Source organism: Halichoeres trimaculatus, unplaced genomic scaffold (genome assembly GCF_033239565.1).
Source record: "Halichoeres trimaculatus isolate MK-OKI-2021-1 unplaced genomic scaffold, fHalTri1.1 fHalTri1_scaffold_22, whole genome shotgun sequence".
Taxonomy (NCBI): domain Eukaryota; kingdom Metazoa; phylum Chordata; class Actinopteri; order Labriformes; family Labridae; genus Halichoeres; species Halichoeres trimaculatus.
The window spans coordinates 17,359,804-17,373,444 of NW_027437200.1; the positions used below are offsets into that span (position 1 = coordinate 17,359,804).

At 41.1% G+C, this 13,641-nt stretch overlaps 2 protein-coding genes and 1 long non-coding RNA gene across 3 annotated transcripts; 1 reads left to right on the forward strand and 2 right to left on the reverse strand.

Moving 5' to 3' along the window:
- On the reverse strand, positions 1 to 4,844 carry LOC141784118 (uncharacterized). The gene is made up of 3 exons (XR_012597420.1): positions 4,688 to 4,844; positions 4,512 to 4,573; positions 1 to 2,816 (listed from the first exon to the last, which is right to left on the reverse strand). It is a non-coding gene; the product is annotated as an uncharacterized LOC141784118 (long non-coding RNA).
- Positions 4,845 to 5,057: 213 nt separating this feature from the next.
- On the reverse strand, positions 5,058 to 6,313 carry LOC141784124 (RING finger protein 227). Its single transcript, XM_074661847.1, has 2 exons — positions 5,734 to 6,313; positions 5,058 to 5,455 (listed from the first exon to the last, which is right to left on the reverse strand). Exons 1-2 carry the CDS (start codon positions 6,203 to 6,205, stop codon positions 5,391 to 5,393), a joined length of 537 nt encoding a protein of 178 aa, XP_074517948.1. The 5' UTR covers positions 6,206 to 6,313; the 3' UTR covers positions 5,058 to 5,390.
- On the forward strand, positions 6,039 to 13,641 carry LOC141784123 (uncharacterized). The gene is made up of 2 exons (XM_074661846.1): positions 6,039 to 6,163; positions 12,201 to 13,641. Exon 2 carries the CDS (start codon positions 12,255 to 12,257, stop codon positions 12,903 to 12,905), a length of 651 nt encoding a protein of 216 aa, XP_074517947.1. The 5' UTR covers positions 6,039 to 6,163; positions 12,201 to 12,254; the 3' UTR covers positions 12,906 to 13,641.

Sequence of the window (13,641 nt, forward strand, 5' to 3'; positions counted from 1 at the left end):
TTGATTTTTAAACTTTTATTCAAATTGTTCAGACTACTTCAAAACCCATCAAGCACCTGTCACGTTCATGGATTTGAAGGAAACGTTCCCAGCTGAAATTCTAAGATAATCCACCTCTAACAAATCATCGCTCAGTCTGTTACCCTTTACTGAAAAACCATCAAACAGACTGAAATCTCCACTTCCACTTCCTTCTGTGTCCTGAAGTGAGTCTGATGTTTTTAGGTCTGTGGCTTCACTTCTTGAATCCATCTTTTTCTCCTCCGCTGCCTTGTCCTCTGCTTGTTCCTCAGAGCCTCTGCTGGATTTTTCTCTGTCAGACACAGCATCCTCAGAGATCAAGGTCAGGTGAGCCACCTCTTTTTGCTCTGTGGCAGCTGTAATGTTTTGGTTGTTAAACTCATCAGCTGGTGGTGTCTGGGTTTTTGCTCTGACACTGCTAAACGAAGTACTTCCAAGTATATCCGAATGAGTGAGGTCCCTGAATGTTTTTTTAGGTTGCTTGGGAAGCCGGACGATGGATACAGCGCTGTTTCGAGGGGTGGATTCACTGGTGTTTTTGGCGTTGTCCTGCTTTCCTCTCACACGTTTACCCCTCACAGTGGAACTAGTAAAACCGCTCAGCAGACTTGCTTTCATTGGGACAGGTTGGGTTTTATTTGACACTTCTGGGTCAGGTTTCAGGTGAGGCAGAACCTTAAGAGGCCCAGTTGATCTGAGAAAAGCTGAGGGCATTTCCTGACTCTGTGATTGTTCTTTGTTCCTCCAGGTTGTTTGGTTCACTGGTTTAGCGATTCTGCTTTGCACAGGTTGAAATCCTCGAAAGCTGTAGATTCTGCGGTAATTCTTGTATCTTTCAGGCATGGCTCTGTGGGTTGAATTTGCTCTTCCTGATGTCTTTAGAGGTAGTTTGGGCTCATTTTCTCTCAAGTTTAAAGCCTTCTCTGTTCCACTTGTCTTATTGAATCCATATTTCTGAGTCTTGCTGCTGTCAGGTCGCCAGATCCGTGAGCTCCTAAGCTTGGAACCTTCAAATTCCTGCTGAACTATGGTAGACTTCTCTGGTTGACTAGGTAAAGCTTTGGCTCTCCCTAGTGGTTGATTACTGAACCCTTTGAGACCATATACCCGCCTGAAGATCCTGAATTTACCATAATCAGTTTTACCGTCCAAACCAACATCACTTTCAAGTTTTTGAGAAGGGAATTGCCTAACTCCTGGTGTAAACGACCTTGGAGGGCTTTGGGTTTTGGTGATAACAGAAGTACCAGGAGAGGGGGCGAAGTAATCTGTCTGTTGTCTCTCTGATTTTGTTGGTCGATTAGTCAGACTTCTTTGCCCGAAGCTATACTTTTGAGACAAAGATGGGTATACATTCACCCTTTTAATACTTCCTTTGTTGAAAGTGTATCGCTGAAGGTTTGTGCTGTCATTCAAACCTCCAAATGAGGGAGCAAATGGTTCCTTCAAAGCAGAATTTTCAAATCCTCTGTAGCCATAGATGCTTTTATTCATTTGTGCAGGTTTTTGTAGCTGCATTGATCCACTTGTTGATGGATTGATTGCACCACTGAGACCAGGTTGTCCTCTTAGAGTCGCAGAATTACCCTGGAAATCTGCATCAAGAGAAGGGACGAAACGCTCCCCATTGTCCTGAAGGGAATGTTTAGATGATTGAGCCACAGTCTCTGCTGCTGAGTGATAAGATTGCGAGTATGCATCTGTCTGGGCAACATGAGCAGTTTGATGAAGTACATTTACACTTTCAGGTGAATGTTCTGTATTCTTGGTGGGAACTTTCTGTTGGAAACCCAAAGAAAACTTGCGACCAGGTGGTTTTTGCACATACGTTCTTGTGGGAAAAGTGCTCTGTCCTTCCGCAGCTCCTGTGTTCAACGACTGTCCGCTGAAATACGTCTGTGAATCCTTGAAAAGATACGACTGGACGTTTTTGTGTCCTGGCATTCCGCTGCTTCTCTCAGAATTCCACCCCTGGGAGGAATCCATGATGGATGGTCTCTGTGGTTCTGCGTTATTTTTGTTAACAAGGGCAGGTGATCTGTTCCTGTTTGATGTCGTATGAGTTTGACTTGTTGAGCTTGGATAGTTTCTTGCTGGAATCACCCTAGATGTTCCCAACTCTCCATTTGTCTCTCTGTGGTTGCTGTAGTGCCTTCTTTGAGTTGGCAGTGAGGCACTTGAATATCTGCGAGTCTGAGATGAAGATGGAGAGAGGTCATATCGTTGCCAAACTGTTTTATCACCTACTTGATTTGAAAAGTCACCCACGGGAATTGTTTCTTGTTCTTGGTGGTAAGACGTCTGAACAGCACTGGGGTTCCAAACTTGTGAAGGAGCAGGGATCTGATGAACATGAGCAGCAGCTGCAGAGTGCGATGATTTCCTGATGATCGCTGAGTTTGCATTATAAATTTGTCGATTTGTCGGCGGGTGGTTTACTCTGGGTTGAAGTCTCTCAATGTTTGGCAGATATTTGTTGCTGGAAATGTTGTCACCTAGCTGCGCTCTACTCTGCGCTGATATCACACTGTTGGCGTGTTTGTTATCTGGCCTGTTTGGACTGTAACCAAAGCTACTACCTGTAAACAACAGAGGTTTTGATTGATGGTTAATGATTGATGAAATAGCTCTTTGATTCCAGGTTGTCTCAGTTTTGCTGGAAGTTCCCGACTGGAGTCCAGTTTCGGGTGATGGGGGACCAGAAAAAAGCTGATGTTGTTGATTGTTTGGTTTGTACAGTCGTCTGAAGACTCTGTGCTCCGCTCCAGCGTCTGCTTGTCTTTTTATTTGACTGGCTGGAGATGTAAAAGAAAGAAGTATTAGTAAATAAAGAATTGGGTATCGTGCTTTTTGATATTTTTAACATAAAGTTTAAATTCCAGATGTTCATAATAAACTCAAGCAGATTTTCAGACTGCTGAATATTCACGTGTTGTAGAAATCCTGTAATCTGTCTATAAACTGCTTAAAATGATCTAAAAATAGCACAAGGTCTGCATGAGGTCTTTAAGGGACTTTTTGAAGTGATGAGGTCATCGTATTAAGATCTCCTAACTCATGACACCAATGTCTGCTCATAGCTCCACCCACAACAGCCTTAAAGAGACAGCAGCAGAAAGGAAGTGTTTCAGGCGGAAGATGAAACAGTGGTTTTCTAAAACACCAGAGTGAGAAATTTTTTGTTTATTTATGTATTTTTTTGAGCTTTGAATCATGCAAACACAATACCCTTCTTTAAATACCCTTTCTTTGACTGAGTGGTACATCTAAACAAACACATACATTATACAAAGAAGCATCAGAAAACTGTACACTGCAAACATCAAGTTTGGAAGGCAAGTTTGTTGGCTTATATCTAGTAGATTATTAATTAAACGTTAAAGGTTTAAATTGAGAGAAATGAGAATGAAACTTAGAGAATGAGAATATTATCTTAATTCAAGATATGTTACAAGTACATTTTTCTTAATGTTTCAGGATTATTTTAGTTTAAATTAGACATGCGCAGATCGATCGGTGCCGACTTCCTTAATTCTGGGGGATTGGGGATCGGTGATCCTTACATATAAAACTGATCTTGTATAAATCTGGGAAGGTCTGACAGCCAGCCTTTGTTGCTTTGTGCTCTGAGACCTAAAACTCAGGACACTTTATTGGTTGTTTAAGTTAAAACATCAAGACTTTATTGATTCACAGGTATTGTGCAATGATTTTCAATAAAATAAGATTGGAACATTGAAAGTATATGCTGTCAATTAAAAATAAAAAATAAAATAAAAAAAAATTGGTATCGGCAGGTCAGGCCGATAGTTGAATTTTTTTCAAACTGGAAATAGCAATAAAAATAATAACAGAAAAGTTGCTCTTTTTAGAGTTTTTGTCGTACTGAAATACCTAAGAGACCCAATGGTTAAGTTTCTCCATTACTTCTTTACAGAAGCCCTTAAAGGTCATGATTAAAAAACATTAAATTTTATCTTATAACTCAAGAAAACATTTCAGGGGATCCCAAAAATGAGAACAGTAGGTTGATTACTGTCATTGGCCAGAAGACGGCCCGGCTGTTGCTGCCAAAATGACTGAGGTGAGTGAAGCCCATTTCTATATTTCTTTGTGCTTTTTCGTTGGCAAGCTTGCTAAGCTCAGGATAGTAATCTTCCCACTAATATGATATTTAGATCGCCAAGAAAAAAAGAGTTATCTCAAGCAAACTTGATTTTCTTTTTCTACACATAAATATTTTGAAAAGTACAGCTTTTATCTCTTTGAATTTCAATTGCATAGCCAATCTCAGGAAAAAAATCACAGAGGGATAAATATATTTATAAATATTGTAAAGAAGATGAGCTGTAGCTTTAAGAAATAACAAATGTGGCTGTCTCCATCCGAACCAATCATCCAACACATGCTTCATGAAGATGAGTAATAGCTCACTGAAAGTGCACACACTGCAGTTTTATCCAGGCAGATCCATGCTTGTTTGCGCTCACCTCTGGTTGTATCTGAACACATGATAAACGACATGACAGCTGCACAGACCAGCACAAAGAGTCTGCAGAGAAAAAGAAAAAAACAGTCTGGACTATTGTTTGAATGCATGTGAATTACAAGGCTCTCTATCATAGATAACCACCCTCTCTTTCCATTGTTTAGATTAGAAGGTTACCTTGTGTAGAGATGGATATTTTCTAACATGACGGAGAACCCTTTTCCAGGATTGTAAGGTTGTCCAAAACAGGCTTTGTGATCTCAGTCTGTATGTGTCAAACAAATGAGTCACTGAGCTCTGACCTCTGCTGCTGAGTGAGTCTGATTGGAGGAAATGCTCATCACCTGGCTTTGGGGAAACTACTTCCTGGAGCAGGATATCAGTGGTTTCCCAAAAATTTTCAGCTTTGACAGGCCATTCACTCTATACTGTGTATAGTGTGTTCCTCTTTTTCAGTTTTATGCTCTAAAACGTGAATTATAGATTATTTTAAATCTTAAAGCTAGTTTAAAGCTGTTTAAAAACACAGCCACACAAAGTTTTGGAGAGTTAGAACCAGGAATGGTTTATTTTTTCTTGTAAAATGTTAAGAATACATAAAAATAAATACAGTTGGTATAAATAAATAAATATTACATATATCAGTCAATCAATATAAAATGGCAAGTTTTCCATTTTTGTCACAGTTCTGTAGTGGTTATACTTTACATAGGGTATGACACCGCTGAAATGTGCAGTTTAATCATAGTTGAGAATGTTTGTGTGTCTTTCCAGCAAAGTTTTATGAGAAATACTTCGTCTTCAAAAAGTCCATGTTGCACTGAAGAGTCGTTTGGAGTTAATAAAGTGTCACATTGTCCGGGTTAAGGCTGTAGACTCCTTAAAACATGTAGGAGGCCATCATGGCGAAGTCCCTCAAATCATCATTGGTCATAGGTTGACAGTCTGTCGAAGAGAAACAATTTATATTAAAAACATTACTACAAAACGTTGTAAATTAAGCTTTTAGAGACATTTGGGGAACATATTCCTGATAGTATATCGTTAAAATGTTATACAGAGGTTGTTCTGATGATCACTATTTCAGTATTTGTGTGAATTCAACAAATGACGCAGTCTACGTATTTTAAAGTCAAAATGGCGCCAAACGTCAGTTTGGGGGTACAAATTTTTATAGTATTATTTTGACAATGATACCAACTGATAAACACACAAAAACTTACTTCGTCGAGAATTTCTTCCGCTTATCTTCCTCCAAACTTTGGTCCAGGACCGTCTGACTCTGCCTCCTCTGGAGCCGGGGGAGGAGTCGCCTTCTTCGGCTAGAGTGTCCGGGGGAGTCCCCCTGTCGAAGCCGTCACTACTGTTTCCAACGGAATCCTCCTCCTCCCCTTGGTCGTCTTCCCTTTCGAGGACCCCCGCATCCAACAACCGCTCCAAGACGGTCTCATCCACCCTCAGTTCAGCTCTAACCGTCATCTCACCGGGAATGGTTGTAGTGTGTCGACACAGCGGGCAGACGATGGACCTGTCGGCTCCCAGACGAGCCTCGTCACCGGGTCCTCCCTGGAGGGGTCGTGAAAGGGCCAGCAGGCAGCTCTCACAGAAGCTGTGTTTGCAGTGGAGCTCCCGGGGACACCGGCGACCCGTGTTGTAAGTCCAGCAGCAAATTCCACACTCCAGATCTGAGTACATGGTGATGTGTGTGAGTGAGTGTGTGGTGGACAGCCAGTTGTTTGGGTTTTAATGAGGTAAGAGCAGTGATCTGCCCAGACTTATACCTAAGGGTGTGAGGAAGTGCGTGGGAGGAACACTTTCGAGTTTGATAAATACATGAGTCACCACTGGGAAGACACGTGATGTCATGAAAACTAACAAACTGATGCCCTAAACACTTTCTCTGAATATTCATGAGCACATGTCACAGCTCTGAGTCATAGCCAGTTGTTACAGATTTACCAGAGATTACAACAGTGAAGTTGGAGTGACACACAACTGGGTAGATGGAGACTGTTAGACTCTTAAAGCACACTTAGATAAAAACAAAAACTAAAAAATATGTTTAAGTATTTCTGACAAGGAAATCTTCTATTGATCAGCTAAAATAAGATCAGGGAAGTGGGTGTTTTTTTTCCAATGGGGGTAAACCCTGGTATGGCATGTGAAAACATGTGGAAACATGCCATGCCAGGTGTAGTAGTCACTTAACATTGAGGTGCCCTTGAGAAAACACAGTAAGGTACCCTGAAGCCTATGCTTAATAGTTTGGACGGGGGTGGAAATATAATAATTAACTTTATCAATTATCCTGTTAGTAGAAAAAAATATCACATCTTGCCTTTTAATGTGACTTTGAGAAAACTTGATGATATCCAGGTGAACACCGAAAAATTTGCTTATCAGGGTTCAGAGGGTAGAAATGGCTCAGTGGTAGAGTTAGGTATCTCTAAACCAAGCCAAGAGAAATTATATGAACACCATCCATTTACTATTTATCATTAGGTTGCTACGGGCATTTGATAGTTCCCTGCAAGTTGACCTTAATGCTCCCCTCGAAGTGCCTCTGAAGGTGAGGAAATGGAACAAAGTGCCTTTTCAGTGGGTGGGATTAGTGATATATTGTACAGGGAGTCAGTTTAGTTGTGTAAATACAACCACATGAACACCAAGATGTCATCCCAGAAGGAAACCCCCTTAAATTCCAACAAGGCTGACAGTGAAATGACCGAAAAACAACCTACCAACACATCCAAAAATGTAGCATTGGCCATACACTGATCCCACTAATGCCTTCAAACAGTCTGAGTTCACCACTGAACTAATTTATGTTGGCTTATGTCAGAAGTAGAACTCCTCCTGCCCCCACTGACGCTCCACAATGGGTGTGTGTGTGTGTGTGTGTGTGTGTGTGTGTGTGTGTGTGTGTGTGTGTGTGTGTGTGTGTGTGTGTGTGTGTGTGTGTGTGTTTGTTTTTCCCTGTGTCATCAGCCCTTTGGTAAATCCCAGAATAGTCTCCTCCCATCTGTTGTTACAGCCGGAACTCCTTTCATGGGGGTTTCCGCTGAAGTCTTGGCCCACAATCTTGACTCTGTCATCTGTGTGTGTTTGTGTGAGTTTGTTTGTGTCTTCTTCTTTGTAAAGTATTGTTATTTGTTCCTTTTTTTGCTGAGCTTTCCCGCTTTTGACTTAGGAAGCAGACCTTACCGTAAGAGTGGTGGGTCACAATAGAAAAAGATCCCTTAGCGTTAAAAAGTGGTGAATCTCTTATTTAGGTTACAAACAAAAAAAGTGGGCTCTGAGCACTGAAATACAAAAAAAAGTCACCGCCAACACTCTTTGATTTACTTTATGATGGTTTGTATAGCAGGCCCTCACACAGTCCACTTTCAGTTTCAGTGAAAGCAATAAAAGGGAAGAAAGGTTTAAATGTGTTGGCCTCCTAGCAACATAATCTGTATGAAGAAGTAGACACAGAAAGTGAACTTTAACCTGCTGCGTGTTCTCTGTAATGGATGAGAGGAGACAGTTCTAGTCAGACCCTACTTCTCATTGAAGTTCCTCACCAGAATAATTGTTGATCCTAATGAGTTTCTGGTCTCTATCAACAACACAGAAGCATATACATTTCTTAAATTATGGGTTAGTCGTAGACAAAATAATAGTTGTATTTAAAAATGTTAATTTAACTTAAGTTGAACTTTGTGATTCGGGATTCACCCCCATCATTTACTTTAAAATTCTTCCTAGCGACAGCTTTCACCGAGTGGCAACCTCGGGTCTAAGAATATGAGACAATTAAGTGCTAAAATCTGCTGTTTCTCGAGTGTCCGCTTGAGACTGGCTCCGGAAGTACCAGAAGTCACATACACACCAAGCCAAAAAAAACAGTTTTCAAAGCAGAAATTAACTTATTTACAGCCTGGATCAAAAACGACTCCTGTCTGAATCACTAATTTTACTATCGGCACACACTGTACGAGGGGAATTTTTTTCTAACTCTGCAGTTCAGAGGATATTAAGATCGTGAGCTCACCCAGTCAGAGGCACAAGCTCACTATAGCTGTGCTGGAAACCCTTGCCACTTCCAATATAGCCGCTATAGCTGACATACTTCATTTTCCGTTTCAGAAACAGATGGGTGATGTCAGGGAGACTAAGTCCAGTAATTATACAGTCTATGGGTTTTACCCATTGAATGTTCAAAACGATGGACAGCACTGCAGTTCCCCTAAAGTGAAGCCAAAATAATTACAACTCCAAAGTGTGTATAATCTATTGACATACCATCTATAATATAATCCATTTGTTCCTAAAACAGTTTTATAGCCCATCATTGGCAGGGGCCGTATTGAAAAAATACTGAAATAAACCTAGCTTCATTCTGATTTTGGATGGGGTAAAGGAGTGGGCTTTTAGCCTCTTTGTAAACTGTTACCATGTGCTCTAACTGGAACTCCTAACTGGTTCAGCAGGCTTTAAAGACCAAGGTCTTTCCTTAAAAGGCCTCCAATGGGTTTTAATGTGAGAAAAGTAGTGATTTTTTAAAAGTATAAATTACTCAAAGATGCTATGGTGGCCCAGAGGGACAGTATAATGCCAAAACAAAACAGTTTTGGTTAACTTAGAGACACTGACGATTAGCTTTGAGTCAAGGAGAGAAAGTGACCTATTGGTGTTTCTTTTATTTCACTTTCAGCTGGTTATGCAACAAATGATTATAAGTAAATATAGCAGTGTAGTCTCTTCAATCAGGAAATAACTATTTTAACACTCTCTAGAAGGTGTCATGCATGCAAACGGAAGGCTACTTCTTCATTACACTTAAAAACAAAGAGTAATGGTAATGCTTACACCCTAATTGACACTTTGCCTTTGAAACCCTACATGCTGACTGTGTAGAAGCATAATAACATAATAAAGGAGTAGAGTAAGACATGTCGGGATCAAGAGCCTCCAATCTGTCATTTTCTGTCTCATGTATCCCAGTAACCTGCACATCACCAAGGGTTTAATTAATGCTCAGCAAACCACACTGAGGTGCCTCATGGGAGAAGAGACAGAGAGTCAGAGTAGAATCAGAAAACAGGAGGCTGAGCGTAACCCAGGCTCAGACACGCAGCAGGAGAGAAACCTGAGTTTTTAATGTGCTTACTAAAAAGGGAGGAAGACCTTCCAGGATGAGATCTGCACCAACATGAGGAAGAGTGTGATTTGAGAGAGGGGAAGTACCTGGTCAGAGGTGGGCATCAAAGTGAGCTCTGATCAAAGGGAGTGTGCAGTTGGTAAGTGCCGCTCTTATCTGCTGCCGAGTGTTATGATGGATCGCTGCCAAATTCTTTCTGTTTAATCTCACTAAAACTGCAGGCCAACATGGATTCAAGAGGGCTCAGTTATTTATACCGAGCAGCTACTCCGTGCTGGCTTCACCATTTCTCTCATAAAGTCTCTGTTATCACATAAACTGTCACTTTGAAGAGATTCACAGATGTTTTTATTGCCATACGTAAAATTTTAACTGTTATTCTCGTTTGCAGTTTTTTTTAACGGTTGACTTTTAAAAGAAAGGAGTTCAGGCTTTGTTTTTACCATGCACTATACTAAAGGAGATCCCATGTGCGAAGCAACAATCCTCCCATGAGGGAAGTAGGGCTTTGTTGTAGTTGTCCCATATGAGCAACACTCAATAACAAATAAAATCAGTAAAGCTAAAATAAAAAAACAATAAAAAAAAAAATCTTTGTATCATGCATTTTATAAAAGCTATAAAATTAGTAACAAACTCAAGAAAATCTGCTAATTCCAGTTTTTAGCTAGGTTAGCATAGCATGACTTAAGCTTCATGTGCCCTTGTCCGACCACTTTTGTTTTTTCAGTGTGGTCATTATGCTTAGTCATGCTATCAGCAGGTAGCTAAGTTAGCCCAGCCAATCGTAAACATTAGAAACAGAGGGGAACACCTAAGCTAACAATGAATCCTTCTAAGGAACTGGTGAAGCCAACTAATCCACCTTCCAAACATTTTGTCCTGGTAGGCAAAGACATTTTATAACAACCTTCTTATTGATAAGAAAAGTTAGGTTAGCACAAAGACTGAAACACAGGGGAGCCCCTATACTAGCGATAAATCCTGCAACTTGCACCAGTAAAGCTAACTAATCCATCTTAAAAAAAAAAAAAAAAATTGGCTCAGTCTGAGTTGTCAGGTAAGTTAGCTTAGCTAATCATGATGATGGGAAACAGAGGGCAACACCTCGGCTTTTTTGTATCTTGCTACTAGCATGAGTGAAGCTAACTGTCTCACCTCTAAAACCTTTTTAAGTTTGTAGATATGTTTTTTAAAAATATTCTTAGCGAAGCATGAGAGCTGGAAATAGCAGGCAAAATGACTACGCTAGGAATAAACCCTGTTAGAAGAACCATTGATGCTAGCTAATCAATGCCCCCTGAAATTAAAAACTCTCATACTTTAAACACTCTTTGTAGTTAAAAAAATTAGCCAGGCTGCTTAGCTAAGCATTAAAACAGAAAAAGGTTTTAAATCCTGCAACTAGCATCGGTAGAGCTAACTAATCCACCTCAAAAACATTTTTCCACTGCAGCTAACTTTTACTGGTTAGATAAGTTTACTTAGCTTAGCTAGTTAGCTTATTTAAGCCTAGAGGTTGCAAACAGAGGAGGGTAACCAAGCCTTCCTAAAGGTAGCAAAATGCTACTACCACCATCTTTAGATCTAACAAATTTACTTCTGAACAGATAATTTTTTCCATCATAGCTCGAGGGGCTCACTGGTGGGTTATGGGATATTTGGACAAAACTCTGCTAGCTCACTTTGTCGGTTTCTTTTAAGCTAAACCAAGCTAATTCAGGCAGCTACTGTTGTTAGCAACTAGCTTAACACAAGAGCACACCTCTTATCTAACACTGGGAAAGAAAACACTTTAAAAACCATGAATCTGTGGCTTCATTGCTTTGTTCGCTTTGGTTTATATACATCAATGTTCTTTCTCATTAAAGAGCTCTGACTAGTAAACATTTTATTTTCTATGTGGATTGAAGACTTACAAGATACCATAAAAACAGTATAACACTTCACTTTTCAAATTAAACTAGGAGAGTAAAGCCAGATACCCCTCCATCTACCAAGCCCCATGTCATATATTTGCAGAATAAGCTAAGCTAACTTATGATAGTTTAATGTCTAGTCAACCTCAGTGAAATTCTTGTTTTTTTTTTTTTTTTGTTGGTTTAGATCTTAGCCACAGCACCAAAACTGTGTCTGATGATGAAAATGGGTCAAACAGAAGTAATGTCTCATAAAACGACTGAGACAACACAAATCTGATTGCAGAGCAGCTGACGTGCGATAACACATGAGCTCATGCTGTAACTGTCATAAGTGACTTATTACTTCCTTTAACAGCTCTTGTTTTCTTTTATTTCACAACTTCCTGGACGTGCTGAGTGTGCAGGTCAGGATACTCTACATGGAGCCGGGCTGGTTATGAGAGAGTTTGGGGGGAGCAGTGAGATGGTGCACGTCTGAGTGGTTTAATGGATGAATGAGTCACTAGCTGAGGAATCTGCCTCATAAAACATAGAGGACATGCAGCAGGGGAGCATCATGGGAAGAGTAGATCCTGACTTTTAAAAGCATCTGGATGTCTTACAGGTTCTTGTTTTGTCTTTACAGATCGTGCCAGCACTGGTTTCTTGAGGTGACTCCAGCCGTACCCCTCCCCTCACCATGACAGAGGAAGCTGTCCCACCTCCCCAGCAGGGAGATCCAGCTGCAGCAGCACCCGTCCCCAGCACCCCTCCTGGGGAGCCCATGGATGTGGAGTGTCCCATCTGCTACCAGGAGTACAACCAGTGCAACAAATGCCCTCGGATGCTGGAGTGCCTCCATGTTTTCTGCTCTGAGTGCCTCCAGAGGATCCAGCTCTGCCCCTCTGATCCCTCTGACCCCCACAGCCCGCCCGCCATCCCCTGCCCACTCTGCCGACACCTCACCACTCTAGAGGCCGGGGATGCTCTCTCTTTACCCTGCAACTCCCGCATCCTCGCCAGGCTGCCGCCCGTGGCCTTCCACATGCCCGTAACCGTGGCATCTCGTCTGGCAACCGTCACCCAGAGAGTGGTGTTGTCTCTGGAGGGCGACAGCAGGGACACACGCTTCATCATCCTGCCCACCGTCAGCCTGCGGGTGCAGCAGATGCATCCAGAAAGGCCGTACGGCACGGCGCCGGGCCTGATGGGAGAGGAGGAAGTCATGCAGCAGAGCAAGAAGACACTGTTCTGTGTGCAGATGCTGGCTGTAGTTTTCTGGGTGCTGTTTGTGATCACGTGTGTGGTGGGGGTTGTGTTTGGGCCACATTTCTTAAACAGAAAGCTCTAGAAGAGAACAGAAAGCCTCCTATGTCTAAAGATGCCAATTTTAAAAAGTCTTAATATAGATTATAGTGACAGTGTGGCTCTTTAAAAAGTCAATATATGTTTTAATGTTTAAATTATACATTTAATCATATTTTGAGGAATTTTTTTTGGGGGGGGGGGGTGTCTATTGATGCACCAACTTTACAGTTACATGCTACCATTACAATCACCAATCCTGACTAAAAACTGCACATTTGTTGCACCCTTACAGTGATAGACTGACAAAGTGCTCCCTCTAGTGGTGACTGCAGTCGATGATGGAGTAAAAAACAGGAGGATTTAAAAGTGGAGCAAACTGATGACCATCCTTTCAAGAAATGAAATGAGAATAAAAGAAAGAAAGCTGGTGTACGTTGAACAAGTAAACCCTGTTTTTTGTTTGTAGACACCTAAAGTGAAGGTTAATGACCATGAAGCAGTGCCTTTTGTTGTTAACAGACTGTGGTTCTAATGGTTAAGTTTCCTCTATCTGTGTGGTTGTGATAAGTGAATAGTTTTTCCCCCAAGGCTTTGGTATCCTGTTCATCACAGAATAATAGTCTTGTGTTCAAAGGTTCTGCAAAAAAAAGACCCAATCCTTAATTTGCACCATATCGTAATCACAGTTGTAACTTTTATACCTTCATGTCTTGGTTATTTTTTCTAACCTATGTCTGTTTATTTTGTCTAATTTATCAGAACTTTTAACTTTGTGACTG